The sequence below is a fragment of the Zonotrichia leucophrys genome, chromosome 1A, assembly GCF_028769735.1.
Source record: "Zonotrichia leucophrys gambelii isolate GWCS_2022_RI chromosome 1A, RI_Zleu_2.0, whole genome shotgun sequence".
Taxonomy (NCBI): domain Eukaryota; kingdom Metazoa; phylum Chordata; class Aves; order Passeriformes; family Passerellidae; genus Zonotrichia; species Zonotrichia leucophrys.
The window spans coordinates 72605751-72620979 of NC_088170.1; the positions used below are offsets into that span (position 1 = coordinate 72605751).

A 15229-nucleotide genomic window follows, 5' to 3' on the forward strand; every position below is an offset into this window, starting at 1 on the left:
CCCCCAGCCCAGCTGAGCACATCCCACCAGCAGACACCACAGCACAAGCAAGGGATTTCTGCCTGTTGGGAGCAGGAGGCCCTTCCCACTCCCAGGAATGCATCCCAAAGCAGGGCTCTGCCTCCCTGTGTGCCAAGCTCCAGCCTTTGCTCCAAAGGGAGGGTTTTTCAGGATTCCACAAGCCGGGGGTTCCAGCTCAGCTGCCCCAGTGCCCCTCATGTGCCCCCCAGGCTGGGCTGGCAGTGAGCTCAGAGCTCCAGCCTGGGCACATCCCATATCCCACATCCCACATCCCACATCCCATATCCCAGCTCCAGGTGCTCCCCTCACCTGGCCCTGCTCTCCCATCGCCCCCGAGGGACCCAGATGTCCCCCAGGGCTCTCCCATGCCCTCCCCCAACGCTGTCATCACCAGGTACAAAGTGCAAAAGTGTTGCTGTTCCTGCATCCATTAAAAACTTTAAAAACAGAACAAAACAAACAGAAAAAGGATTTCCATCATCATTTGCAAATACATTAATTCAGTCTCCAAAGAGCCAGCAAACCCCTGGTCACCTCCTCGCGGGCAGGGTTCCCTGCGGCCAGCACGGCCATCGGCAGGAGAGGCCACCTGTGCCCGGCCCAGCCCCTGCCCTGATCCACCACGTGTCCATGGAGAGCCCGGAGCAGCGCTGGAGTGCAGGGACATCCCGTTCCCTGGACAGCCGGGCCTCAGCGTCACTCCCTGCTCTGGCCAGGGACAACCCCGGCCTCGGCCCTGCCAACCCAATCCAAGCCCTCCCTGCTCCCCCCACGGAAGTGTTGGCATTCCTCCTCTCCTGTGAAATGTTTCTGGTAAGGCTTTATTGCTCTACAAAGCGGTGCAAAGGCTGCCCGAGGACAGCTCCATCAGGAACTTTGGTCACACGGCTGCGGGATTTGTGCGCTGGCCCCGGCCGCCGCTGGACCTGCTACCTTCCCAAGAGAAGCTGAATACTGTGTGCAATAACACTGGGAAAACAGCACTGAACCCCAAATCCAAAACAAAAACCAGGGGCACGGGGAAGGGGACAACTCAAATCAGGCAGAAGGCTTGGGAAGAGCCCGTCATTCCCGTGAGGACTGAACTCAATGCTACATTTCGACAATGCCGAGTGTCTTTCCGAACGGATCGGTGCTGTTGGATCTGCGTGTCTGGTCCTGAACGCCAGCTCGCTCTCATCAATGCAGCATTTATTAAAAAATAAAATTAAAATGAAAAAAAAAATAATAAAGAATTGACAAATTGCATCACCAGGGAGCAGCCTGGCCTGGCTCACACACGTCCCAGGGCGGCGGCGGCATCAAGCGGGGCCGTTCAACGTGGCTTCGGTGCAGGGCAAGGCCTCGTCACTCCTGCAGGCACCAAAGGGAGCAGCCTTAGGGACATGGGACAGGCCAGGAGAGCCCCAAAACTGCCTTCATCCCTCCTGGGAACGCCTTTCTGCTGGGACCTGAGCCTCTCCCTCTGGTTGTGTTCTGTCTGCCCAGGGAAGTGTTCTCAGCTCCCTGTGGAGAAACTCCCCCAGTGCCTCATGGAATATTACAGGGAAAATCAACGTGGAATCAGGGAATGGCATGGGTAGGAACAGACCTAAAAGCTTCCAACCTCTTCCAAGGTGATCAGAGGGATGGGGTGTCTCTACCATGAGGGCAGGCTGACAGGAATGTTCAGTCAGGGAGAGCTGAGAGCCCCTGGCAGGGCCTGCAGGGGGACTGGGGACAAGGCCTGCAGGGACAGCACCCAGGGAATGGCTCCCACTGCCAGAGGGCAGCCATGGGTGGCATCTTGGCAATGAGCAATTCCTGCCTGGGCTGGCATTGCCAGAGCAGCTGGGGCTGCCCCTGATCCCTGCAGTGCCCAGGGCCAGGCTGGGCACTGGGGCTGGAGCAGCCTGGCACAGTGGGAGGTGTCCCTGCCATGGCAGGGGTGGCACTGCAGGGGCTCTGGGGTCCCTGCCCAGCCAGCCATGCCAGGATTCTGCGCTCACCTGTCTCTCGTGGCCGTTTCTGTGGCAGTTGTGACAGCAGTGGCCACTCTCTGGTGCCCGTCCGTGTGCGTGGCCGCGCTGTTCCGGGCACGGGGGGCACCGGAGTCGCCCGCGGGAAGCATCTCCGGAGCCTTTCCGTCAGAGCCACTGTGGGACAGGGCAGGGACACGTCAGTGCAGCTCAGCCCAGGGCAAAAGCAGACTCACGCTGGAATGGGGCTCAAATTCCAATGGGCAAAACAAAATTCCTCCTGCTCTCCTCACACAGGCCTAAAGATCCCATCGGGAATGAGAACTGGCAACAAGCTGGGATTCAAATCAGCGGGCACATCCTGGAGGCTCCGGGTCCCAAACCCAACAGGACACACCAGAACAGCTCCTCGAGGGAGGCATTCCCAACTCCTGCTGCAAATGCAGCCTGAGAGCTCCCAAAGCACCATTCCCACTGCCACTGCTTGGGCATGGGCACAGACCCTGCTCTGCTCTGCATGGGCACAGACCCTGCTCTGCTCGGCATGGGCACAGACACTGCTCTGCTCTGTTATGGGCACAGACCCTGCTCTGCTCTGCATGGGCACAGACCCTGCTCTGTTATGGGCATGGACACAGACCCTGCTCTGCTCGGGCATGGGCACAGACACTGCTCTGCTCCTCAGGCTTCTGGGACACCCAGAAAATCCTGGGTTTAGGGGCAGGGCCTAAAACCCCATGGAGGAAAACGCCCAGGGACTGGATGTCCAGAATCCAAACATGCTGAAGGCGCTCCAGGGACCATGGAGCTGCCACCTGAGGGACAATGTCCCCAGAGAGGCACCCACAACCAAAGCTCAAATCCTGGGAAAGGAGAACTGCAGGAGCAAACCCTCCCAATCTCTTGTTTGGAATAAACCCACCCAGATTTGCAGCTGGAGAAGGGATTTCTGTGCACACCCCATTTCTGGCTTCCAAGGCAGAGGATGAGCTGCCCCAGGAATGTTTTCTTCCCAGTTTCCATCCAGAACAACTCTTTCTCCCTCTCTCCCAGAGCAAACCTCCACAAAAGGGAGGAAAGCTGGAGAGGGCTGAGCTGAATCCTGTCACCATCTCTGGGGGAGTTTATGGAATAAAATAATCCCAGCTGGATAATTGGACATGTGATGGAGATTGGAGACTGGGGTTCTATTTCTGGAGCACTTATCTTGAAAAAAAAGACATTAAAATGAGGAATAATGAGATCCAAACACTCCCTTTTCTCCAGGCTCACAAGCTCCTCAGAAGTACCAAAATACACCTTGGAGAGACACAGGGATGGAGCTGTGTTCCCAGGAATGTCGCTGGAAAAAACCACTTCCCACACAAAAAACCGGAGCTCGACATTTCCATGGCTCAGAGAGAAACTTGTGAAGCCCAATCCCCGAAGTTTCCAGGGCAGGAGGATTCCAGAGTTACCTGAGCACCTGCAGGGGCTTGGGAATTTCTCTGCCTTCCCTGGGCTCCTGGAAAATCCCAGCTGGACACTCACCCCATGTCACCCAGGGGTGACACAACCCAAACAAGGAGTTTGTGTGGGATGTCCTGTTGTCCCCTGGTCCCCCAGGGGTGGGACCCCAAACCTTCCTGGGCAGCAGGATCCAAACTATCCAAACTGAGAAGCTGAGAGCAATTCCTGAGCTGCAGCTCCCGAAGGATCCCCCTGGGAGCTGGGCTGGGGCTCACAGAGGGTGGAACATCTGGGCTGCAACATCTGACTCCCCATGGAATCCACAGAGGCCTTGGGCAGCTCCAAGGATAAAAGACCTCCAACGTGGATTCCAGGGACAAGGGGAAGGAAAACCCTGAGTCCCTGAGCAGCTCCAAGGAGAATCAGAGATCCCTGTGTGGATTCCAGTTATTCCAGGGGCACAAGGGGATGGAAAAACTGCTCCTACAGCAACAGGAATGGGGTTTGGTGCAGGTATTGGGGAAGTGCTTGGAGAGTCACAAGCCACAGAGTGACTCCAAAATGCTCCTGATTTCCCTGGAATCATTAAGGAACGTGGCAAGAAATGGATATTCCCACTGCAGGCAGAGTGGTCTGGGAGGGCTCTGGGTGGTGATTCCCTGTGGGAGCCCAGGCCTGGAGCAGCTCCAGTGCCCCTGTCCTCCCACAGCTTCCCCTGGCATCTCTGGCCATGGACACAGCTGTGGAGAGCCACAGACACCTGTCAGGGAGGCCCTGGGTGCTCTGTGCCACCATGGAATCAGCAGGCAGGCAAAGGCAGGCAGCTTTGGGAAGCTTTATCCCTATGGAACGTGCTACAGACACTTGTCTGGAGAGGAAAACATTCCCAATGTGCCAAACCAGGAACCACCACTTCCCTCCAGCCAGGAAAGCAGGGAAGAGGATGGACACAGGAACAGGAAGAGCTGGAGCTGGGTCAGGGAGGGTTAGCTGGGCTATCAGGAAAGGCTCTTGCTGGGCACTGGAACAGCTCCCCAGGGAATGGGCACAGCTCCAGAGCCCCAGGAATGCCTGGACAACACTGGGATTGCTGGGCTATCTGGGCAGCTGTGAGTCCAGTTCAGGACATCCCCTGATCCTACTGGGAACCCTGCCAGCCCCAGGCAAGGTCCTGCTGTGCCCCCACCATGGGCCAGGGCAGCAAGAGCACCTGGAGCACAGCTTGGATCAGATCCAATGGATCCAACTCCACACAACCCCAGAGAAGGAGAGGCTGTTTCAGCACAGCTGGAACTGCTGTGCCCTCCCTCACCCTCTGCTGCCCACCAAGCCACAGCCAGGCCACTCCCAGGCACACAGAGTGCATTTATCACAATTAATGCATTTCTTGGAACTAATGCATTTATCAAACTGAAATGTATCAAAATTACCTGTGTTTATCAAAATGAATCCATTTATCTAAATTAATGCATTTATCAGAACTAATGCATTTATCAAAATCAACTGTATTTATCAGAATTAATGCAATTATCAGAATTAATGCGTTTCTCAGAATGAGCTGCTTCCAACCTAACAGACCCTGGGATAACTCCTGCCCTAATTCCAGGGAATTCTGCAATCCCAGTGGTTTCCCAGCCCCCAGGCCCCCAGGAGCTGCTGCTGGCTGAGCACACCCAGGGATGACCCCAAAGTGTCACCAAGCATTGCTGAAGGAAACTCCTGATCCTGAGTCAGGTGCACAAACCCAGGGACTCAGGTAAGAAACACGAGGAAATCCACGGAAGAGTATGAGGAGAAACCTCAGAACTGAGTAAAATCTCTGTGGATGCAGCAGATGCTGACTGGGCTGGGCTGCAGCTCATCCTCTGTGATTGGAGCAGGCTGGACTGAGGATCCAATTCCTACAAACCTGCCCAATCCCTGGATCTGCTCCAGCCTTTCCTGGTGCTTTTATCACTGAATGCCTTCGACACTGAGGGGAAAATGGGAACCTGAGTGGGTTAAACCTTCCCCCCATGGCTGCAGGAGGATCCCATGGGAGCCTTTATCTGCTTTTCTGAGCGATCCCACCCAGATCCTGCTCTGGGTCTGATCCCAGATCATGGACAGAGATCCTCCTGTGACACTGGAGTGACACAAAGGACAGGGACAGAGATGCTCCTGTGACACTGGAGTGACACAAAGGACAGAGACAGAGATGCTCCTGTGACACTGGAGTGCCCAAAGGACGGGGACAGAGATGCTCCTGTGACACTGGAGTGCCCAAAGGACGGGGACAGAGATGCTCCTGTGACACTGGAGTGGCCCAAAGGATGGGGACAGAGATGCTCCTGTGACACTGGAGTGCCCAAAGGACAGGGACAGAGATGCTCCTGTGACACTGGAGTGCCCAAAGGACGGGGACAGAGATGCTCCTGTGACACTGGAGTGCCCAAAGGACAGAGATGCTCCTGTGACACTGGAGTGACCCAAAGGACAGCGACAGAGATGCTCCTGTGACACTGGAGTGGCCCAAAGGACGGGGACAGAGATGCTCCTGTGACACTGGAGTGCCCAAAGGACAGAGATGCTCCTGTGACACTGGAGTGACACAAAGGACGGGGACAGAGATGCTCCTGTGACACTGGAGTGGCCCAAAGGACGGGGACAGAGATCCTCCTGTGACACTGGAGTGCCCAAAGGACAGAGATGCTCCTGTGACACTGGAGTGACACAAAGGACGGGACAGAGATGCTCCTGTGACACTGGAGTGGCCCAAAGGACGGGGACAGAGATCCTCCTGTGACACTGGAGTGCCCAAAGGACAGAGATGCTCCTGTGACACTGGAGTGCCCAAAGGACGGGGACAGAGATGCTCCTGTGACACTGGAGTGCCCAAAGGACGGGGACAGAGATGCTCCTGTGACACTGGAGTGCCCAAAGGAGCCCCAACCCTTCCTTGGAGTAACCCTGTGCTAAATTCGTCCCTCAGCGCCCCCGTGCCATGCCAGGGCAGGACCTGCTCCCAAGGGATACCGGGACACAGAGCCCACAGGAGAAGGGACACTGGAACCACGTGGGGCCATCCCAGCCCAGGGACTGTCCCAGCCCACACAGATCCCTTCCCACCTGGAGGGAGCTGCCCTGTCCTTGCTGGGCTCCTGTGCCGTGGATTCCGTGCCAGCCTTGGCCTTGTCGTCGTCGTCGTCGTCGCTCTCGGAGCTGCCCGAGGAGCTGCTGTCCAAGGCCACCAGCGGTGCCTTCCGTGTCCCACACGCGTTCCACACACAGGGAGAGGCAGCAGTGCTGGCTGGGGGAGGAACAGCCCACACTGGAACCTCGGGAAAGCTCCCTGCACTGGCCCGAGGGGTCAAACAGGGCCTGCAGCCACTGCAGATGGTCTGGGAATCGTGGGATGGGGTGGGCGGGAAGGATCTCGAAGCCCACCCAGTGCCACCATGGGCAGGGACACCTTCCACTGTCCCAGAGTGCTCCCAGCCCCATGCAGCCTGGCCTGGGACACCACCAGGGAGAAATGAAGTGTGCCTGTGATATCAGCTCCAACCCACTGCAGCTCCATCCCTTCCCTGCTGACACTGTCCCAACAAACCCTGGGGATCTCTGCCTTTGTTTCCTTCACTGATCCCACAGGGAGCGCTCAGGGCAGGGGCCCTGCAGGGAGGTTTCTCCTGCCCCAGGGGCTCCATGCAGGGTTCCCAGGGGCTGGGAGCACCCCGTGTGGCCCAGGGTCACTCACAGTTCTTGTCCTGGCCCTGCGCCGGGGTCCCGTCGGTGCCGCCGCTCTCGGTGTCCACGGGGGAGCTGCAGCGAGGGCCCGACTCGGAGCTGGGGAGGGAAGAGCCCTGAGCACGGAGCCAGGATCACCCCAGAGCCTCCAACAGCCCCAGGAGCAGCCACCGGCCCTGCTCTTCCTTCCCATCACTGTTCTGAATGGCTCTAAACCTTATTTCCTGGCTCTCTACCCCAGTGAGGACACAGAAAGCGGGGCTGTGTCCCACCCCAGTCAGGAGCACTGGGAAGCACTGGGAAGCACAAAGGAACCCTGATCCAGGATCATCAGACAGCATTAAACAACAAAAGGGAAGCGATGGGAAGGGGAAGAAGAAAGGATTACAGCCAGGCACTCCATCAAAACATGTCCTAAATACTCCCCCATTCCCAAGCCCCAGGGGAGCTGGAATTCGTGGCTCTTACCAGCAGAAAGGCTGGAAGTCTGTGAACTTGGCCCAGCCCTTCTCCTCCGGGGCGCTGCTCTGCGGGGCGGCCGAGTCCCACACGCTGGAGCCCACGTCCATGGCCACGGGCGGCGTGGGGCCCGCGGGCTCGAACACGGCCGTCCAGCCAGCCCCTGGGGACACACACCACAGCCTGGCTGCCAGCCCAGCCTCAGCCGGCCACGAGCACCCCAGGGACACAGCAGGGACCCCAGGGACAATCCAGGGCCATGCCAGGGATCCCAGGGACACAGCAACCCACCCAGGGGCACCCTAGGGATCCCAGGGACATCCCAGGGACACAGCAACCCAGCCCAGGGCCATGCCAGGGATCCCAGGGACATCCCAGAGACACAGCAACCCAGCCCAGGAACATCCCAGGATTCCAGGGACAGTGACCCAGCCCAGGAGCACCCTGGGATCCCAGGGACACAGCAACCCACCCAGGGACACCCTAGGGATCCCAGGGACATCCCAGGGACACAGCAACCCAGCCCAGGGACATGCCAGGGATCCCAGGGACACAACAACCCATCCAGGGACACCCTAGGGATCCCAGGGACATCCCAGAGACACAGCAACCCATCCCAGGAACATCCTTGGGATCCCAGGGACATCCCAGGGACATCCCACCCAGGAGCACCCCTGGGATCCCAGGGACACAGCAACCCACCCAGGGACACCCTAGGGATCCCAGGGACATCCCAGGACATAACAACCCAGCCAGGAACATCCTTGGATCCCAAGGGCATCCCAGGGACATCGCAACCCAGGAACATCCTTGGGATCCCAGGGACATCCCAGGGACATCCCAGGAACATCCCAGGAACATCCCCGGGATCCCAGGGACACAGTGACCCATCCCAGGGCCCCCCTTGCACACCCGCCTGTGTCCCACAGAAATCCCTCTGCAGGTGTTTATCCCTGAGAGGTATCTGTGGAGATCAATGACACCACAAGTGGCTTCATCCCCCAAGCCAGTGATTTCCAGGTCCAAGCCCCTCAGTTCCCTGCCAAAAGCTGCCATCTCCATCTCCAATGGTTGTGTTTCAGGTAAAGAACTGATCAATGGATTCCAATATTTAAGATCCTAAAAATCACCCATTGCTTTTTTTTACAGTCCTGGACAATTCCTCCTCCAGAACCTCCTTCCACTTCTACTCCCACTTCCTACTTCCAGTCCTACAAATGCCACCTTTGGAACAGCATTTTTCCTTAGCTTTCCCCAGGGAAGAGGGAGGATTCAGAGCTCTGCAGGAACAGAACCAGGCAGGAGAGCCCCTCCCCGGGCTGCATCCCCAAAACTGATCCCAAATTCCAGCTGAGTCTCCAGAGGGTGACTGGGCTGCCACACACAGAGCCCACTGGGACTGGGTGGTTCATACTGGTTATTCCCAATGGACTGGAATTATCTGACACTTCCAAAGGGGTGCAGAGAACCTGGGATAACCCTGCCTGGTGCTCACAGTGACAACACAAAGGCAGCACCCAGAGAAAAAAACTGTACAGAATTCAAAAAGCATGGGAAAATGGATGGTTGGGAAAGTGTTTTGTCCCTTGGAATTGTTCTGCTGACAGCACCATGTATGTCCAGCATTCCCATGTTGTCATTTACACAGAGTTGTGAAAATCCCTGAAGGGAGCAGACAAGACGAAAAATGACAATGTACAGGGGCCTGGAGGGACAGGACACAGGGAATGGCTTGAGCCCCAGGTTTAGATGGCATCTTAGGAAGGAATTCCTGTCTGGGAGGGTGGGCAGGGGCTGGGCTGGCATTGCCAGAGCAGCTGGGGCTGCCCCTGATCCCTGCAGTGCCCAAGGCCAGGCTGGGCACTGGGGCTGGAGCAGCCTGGCACAGTGGGAGCTGTCCCTGCCATGGCAGGGGTGGCACTGCAGGGGCTCTGGGGTCCCTGCCCACATGAACCATTCCTGGGATTCCAGGAAAAGCCTGTCCCTCTGCACTCCTGCTCCAGTCACTGTAGGGATGGGACTGCCACAGGCAGAGCACGGCTGGAAAAGCAGAACAGGCAGGGATGAGGGTGTGGAGACACTGGCAAAGGTGGGCACACACAACTCCTGTCCGGGATGGGACGAGTTCAGGTCACATCCCTGCACTGCTGCTTTGACTGGGATTTGCACTGAAGGAGCTGGGATTCAGGGAGCCACAGAACCATGGAATGGCTTGGGTGTGAGGGGACCTTACAGCCCCTCTCATTCCAAGCCCTGCCACGGGCAGGGACCCCTTCCCTGGGATTCTCCCTGTGGGGCTGCCTGACACAAGGGCAGTGCTGGACAGGGCTGCAGCTCCAGGACTCCAGAGGCACAAGGGGAGCCCTGACACCCCGGTTTCCCCTGGCCAGTGCTGCTGTGACCCCTGCAGCCCCAGGGAGGTGCTCCCAAGCCCGGTACCTTGGCAGGAGTCTGAGTCCTTCTGCTCCGGGGCGCTGCCCTTGTGTGGGGAGGGGGGTGGGGGCCGCTCCTCCTCCTCCTCCGAGTCCACGCTGCCGTCGTGGTCCCCGTTCTCCAGGTCACTCTTGGAGCTCTCTGACGTCTGTGAGGCTCCAAACCTGAACGGGAACTGGGAATGAGCCACGCCTGGATGCCGCAGCTCCTCCTCCCTGTCCCTGGGGAGGCAGCCCAGAGCCTCTGCCAGGGCTGTTTCCCCCAAAGTGTTTCCCCCGAGGGCTCAGGCACTCCTGGGTGCACAGAGAGATTCCCCCAGATTCCTGAGGGCTTTGCTGCCAGCATTCCCTGGAGGTGCAGGACAGAGCCAGGGCTGGGGACACCACACAAACCAGTGCTCAGAGAGGGGACAGACACTGGCGTGGAGCCCACCCCATACCCAGGCAGGACCTGAGGCTGTTGATGCTTGGCAAGGACACAGGGAAGTCTTGGATGTTTTCTCTGTTTCCTTTGATCAAATTGCAGATTGAGAATTATGGAAATAACTTTATTTTAATGAGTGGCTCTGTCAAAGGGATGAAAAATTATTTCAAAGCCCGAGATGCCCCTGGGAGGCCTCTTGTTCTCACTTTTCTGATTTGAATGTTCTGAGAAAGAATGTTCTGCCCACTCCCCTCAGTCTCACCTCCTCCTCCTCCTCCTCCTCTCCAAGGATGAGAGAAGGAGCAAATTCCAAGTGTTTCACACTAAGGGTGGGGGTTTTTAATGTGTTTGATGGAAGACTCACTCATTAGGTGTCCCCATTGTTAATGAATTCCCTTGAACTGGATCTGTCTCCAGTTCAGGAGAACCCCCAGCACAAGTGGCAGGGAAAGTGCTCAGGGTTGTGTCAGACAAAACCTCACAGCCCCAAAATGACACAAAACCCAAGGAATTCCTCCTGGCCTGGACTGAAATGTGCAGATTCCCAGCAGCAGGGGGAAAATCAGAGTTCTGCTTTCACCTTACCGTGTCCTGGACTTGACCTGGGTGGCGTAGGAGATGTCCTTCTCCTCCCAGATATCCTCCTCCTCCTCGTTGTCGTCGAACTGCTGGATGCGCTCGTTGCAGCAGGCCTCGAACAGGGAGGCGTTGGGCTGCAGACCAAAGAGAAACCACATGGCACACGCTCTCTGGAGACACTGCTTTAAGCCCAAGGCTCAGGGCTGACCAAATCCAGCTCTGCTCAGGAACTGGGACCACCTGGGATCACCACAGTCCAGCTGCTGCTTTGCTTTGGGGCAATAAAGCAGGAAAGGCCAGGAACAGCCTGGCAATGTTTAGATCCATGAGAAATCCTTCTCTGCCTATGCTTCCCTAATCTGTGTCTGGAAGATGATCTAAAGCTGGGAGAGCTGGGGGTGCTCACCTGCACAGGAGAGGAATACAGAGACATCTCAGAGCCCCTGGCAGGGCCTGCAGGGGGACTGGGGACAAGGCCTGCAGGGACAGCACCCAGGGAATGGCTCCCACTGCCAGAGGGCAGCCATGGGTGGCATCTTGGCAATGAGCAATTCCTGCCTGGGCTGGCATTGCCAGAGCAGCTGGGGCTGCCCCTGATCCCTGCAGTGCCCAAGGCCAGGCTGGGCACTGGGGCTGGAGCAGCCTGGCACAGTGGGAGGTGTCCCTGCCATGGGTGGCACTGGAGGGGCTCTGAGGTCCTCTCCCACCGAACCCATCCCAGGATTCCATGATTCTAAGAGCAGATTGGCACTGCAGGGAGGGAGGAAGATTCCCTCTGTGCCTCAGAAGGAAGGAACATTTCCTGGCAGGAAGCCCTGAGGGGCAGCAGTGCCCGGCTCTCTCAGGCCCCTCTGCACTGCCCAAGGCCCCCAAGCTCTGCTGTGCCAGCAGCACCTTTGCAGCAGCCCCCTGAGCCCAGCCCCAGCCCCAGCCCACTCACGCTGTCGTCGTCAGCGTCGATGTTGAAGTTGATCTCGGCGATGCGGTCAAAGGGAGCGCTGGGAGGGAGGAGGGAGGGAAGAGCCTCAGGGGTGGCTCCCAGGAGCCCGCGCTGCCCGCAGGGACAGCAGCAGGGCCAGAGCCACTCCCGGGCTGGGGGCCCTGCACAGCCGCTCCTGCCCACGGTGCCCCTCACCGAGGGAAGGCTTATTCCAGCCTAGAACATCCCCTGCCCATGGCAGGGCAGCACTGCAGGGGATTCCTGGGGGCAGCTGGGGGGTCGGGCTGTGCTCCAGGGAACAGGGACAGGAGCAGAGGGAGCGGCCCCAGGCTGGGCCAGGGCAGCTCAGGGTGGGCACCAGCAGGTATTTCCCCATGGAAAGGGGGTCAGGCCTCAGCAGGGGAAATTTGGAGTCTCCATCTCTGGAGGTGTCCAAGGAGTTCCTGGAGGTGGCACTCAGGGCTCTGGGCTGGGGACAAGGTGGGCACTGGGCACAGCTGGGACTGGATGGGCTGGGAGGGCTTTTCCAGCCCCAGGGATCCTGGGGTTCTGTGAATCTCAGTCCCAAAGCCCAAGGTGTGCTGCTCTGTGAATATCCCAGGATGTGAATATCCCCGATGACCCAATTCCCAGTTCAAGGCAGGGGAGCCCCTGTGGGAACAGCAGAGGGTGCTGCAGGCCCAGAAATTCCCAATTCCCAGAGTTTGGATTCAGGAAGCGTCCACTCCCCACTCATGGATCTGTAGCTTTTCCAGTGTCATTTTCTTTGAAAGACTCTCCTGTTCAATACCCCTGCAGTTCTAGGGACATTGACACATGACTGATAGTCCTTAAATATTCCAATTCACTTCCAGCCCAGTGTCCACCACCTGGACACAGCTGGCAGGGAGCACCATTCCCACAATATTCCTGGTTTTGCAGGACATTCTCCTTTTCCAATCACAAACAGAGCTACAACATGCCACGCAGACTTCTTCCAGTTTCGTGTTCATGTTACACCTGGCACGAGGCCCCTGGGGCAGCTCCACAGGGATTTAACTCCTCCCTGCCCCTCACTCACATGGGGCTGTATTTGCCAGCAGTGAAAAGTCTTTATTTTATTTTATTTTTAAAAAAATATTGATGTGTAGAACAGAATCATTTCTGTTCATTTCAACTCTGATTCTATTCTAGAACTTTTTGGCCTTATCAAGTTTCTGACATCTCTGAGGCTCAGGAAAACCCCTGGATGGGAAGGGCAGAGGTGCTGCCTTGGATCCCAAGGAATTCCCGGGATGCAGACAAACCCAGGAGCACTGGGACCCCCTGGAGCACTGTTCTGTCCATAACTGGTCCCAATTTCAGGACTGTTATGGCCACTGGGATAATCCCAGTGCCAGGTACATTTCTAAGGAGAGAGGATGAGCTGCAGCTTTAATGGGATTAAAGGAATTCTGTAAAAGCAGCAAATTCTGAGCTCTGGATTCACCAAGTTGTGTAACACTGAATCCCCTTCCCTGTCTCCCAGAAATGCCACTGCTCCTGATCATCCCTGCTCCCTTCCTCAGGAGAGGGAAAATGGCTGCATTTTCCACGGATTCCATCAGAGCACTGTCTCTTCACTCCTCCTTCCAATAAGGATTTAATTCCTTGGAAAAGATCTGTTTAACTGCCCAGAGTTTGCTCTCATGCTTTGTCTTTAAACTCATTCCAGACCAGGGCTGGACAACAGTTGCCTGCTTTATTTCAAATATCCCTCTTTGAAATGAAAGAATACTTTTCCTTGCTTCTCCACCTGGCTCTGGAGATCAGGCTGGGCTCCTGGAAAACAAGGAGCTGTTTACAACCTGAGGAGGGATAACAAGGCTCATTTGCAAACCTGAAGCAGAGGGAGGATGGGATGCAAAGAGGCTGAAATGCCAATCACCCCCAGACTCACTCGGTGCTGCCACCAAACACCCGCAGACTCACTTGATGTTGTCATCCTGGTCTGCAAACTCCTCATCATTGAAGCCAAACTGATCCACAAAATTGGCCGTCATCTGCTGGATCTGGTACTCGGAGAAGGCCTGGGAAGGGATCCCAAAAAATCCATCAATGGGGTGTCCAGAGACATTCCAGAAACAGTCAGTGGAGCTCCTCCAGGAGAGCACTAAAATCCCAGGGAAGAGTGTGAAGCCCTCCCTCTGACCCTTCCCAGCGCAGGGTCACACAGAGCTCTGGGATTCCCACCCTGATTGATGCCTCCTGCCCTGCTCCCACGTGGATCCCAGGCCATGGAACTGCTCTGGGAAAGCCCAAAGGAGCTGAACACAGACTGGGAGCAGAGTTCAGGAGGCTGCTCCGCACCAGGATGGACCAAAGGCAGCTGGAGCAGTGAGTTTCCTGGCAATAGTGAAGATGCTCCCAACTCACCTGCTGGAGAGTGAGCTCGTTGGGAAAAGCATTTTCAATGTCCTCATCCTCGCTGGAGGAGTGCAGGTGGTGGGTGCTCACCTGGGAAAGCACAAACCAGTCAGGGAACCAGGGAAAGCTGGAAAAGCTCCAATGTTTCAGTTCCACCAAAGCCCCAACTCCTGCCCAGGCAGGAGCTGCCCCAAGGAATCCCAGGGACCAGCTCAGCACCACAGATCAGCCCTGCTGAAGGACTGTTATGAAACACGTTTATGGAAATGCTTTCTACTCTGCCTTGAAGCACTCTTCAGCAAAAGAAGGAAAATGAGAAAAACCAGGAATATCCCTTTTTTTCTGTTAGGGGAAGCCCAGCAGGCACTGGAGTGACCAACTCACCAGATCCACCGTGTTTCTCCGGTTTGTCTCCGTCAGCGTCTCCTCCACAAAACTCTCCCACCTGCCCCTGCAGTCCTCAGGCAGCTCTGGAATGAGAGGGACACAGAAACCATGGGAGCTCTGAGCCAGCTCAACTCCCTGGGGACTCACCTGGGCTAAGGGCTCACAGCCTCTCTCGCCTTGCTGGGAACAACCCCGAGCAGGCTCCAGCTCTGCTTGGGACTTCCCTTTTCTCCTGGGGGCCGAGGGCACCTTCCCCTCCCATCCCTCCCAGCCCAGCACAGCTGGGAGCACCAAGGTGAGCAGAACTTGAGGGCTGAGGCAGGGAAATGGGGGAATAATAAAAGGAGAAACAAGCAGAAGATTGTGCCCCCACATTGTCACTGCCCAGCTGTGCCCCTTCCTAGCCCGGCAGGGGCTGAGCAGTGGGGATGGAAAATGTGGAAAATGGAAAATCTTCCTTCTTCCCACC

At 56.9% G+C, this 15229-nt stretch overlaps 1 protein-coding gene across 2 annotated transcripts in view; it reads right to left on the reverse strand.

The window, feature by feature from the left end:
* Nucleotides 1-816: 816 nt before the first annotated feature.
* PPP6R2 (protein phosphatase 6 regulatory subunit 2) overlaps nt 817-15229 on the reverse strand; it is a 58110-nt gene continuing 43697 nt past the window's right edge. For both annotated transcript variants that reach the window (XM_064703143.1, XM_064703141.1), the window contains exons 14-24: nt 14758-14843; nt 14383-14463; nt 13939-14036; nt 11989-12046; nt 11055-11182; nt 10053-10210; nt 7623-7776; nt 7165-7253; nt 6537-6717; nt 2010-2156; nt 817-1374 (exon numbers count right to left, since the gene is read on the reverse strand). In XM_064703143.1, the coding sequence (XP_064559213.1) occupies nt 1323-1374; nt 2010-2156; nt 6537-6717; nt 7165-7253; nt 7623-7776; nt 10053-10210; nt 11055-11182; nt 11989-12046; nt 13939-14036; nt 14383-14463; nt 14758-14843 (1232 nt within the window). In that variant the 3' untranslated portion in view covers nt 817-1322. The remainder of the gene's footprint in view (nt 1375-2009; nt 2157-6536; nt 6718-7164; nt 7254-7622; nt 7777-10052; nt 10211-11054; nt 11183-11988; nt 12047-13938; nt 14037-14382; nt 14464-14757; nt 14844-15229) is intronic.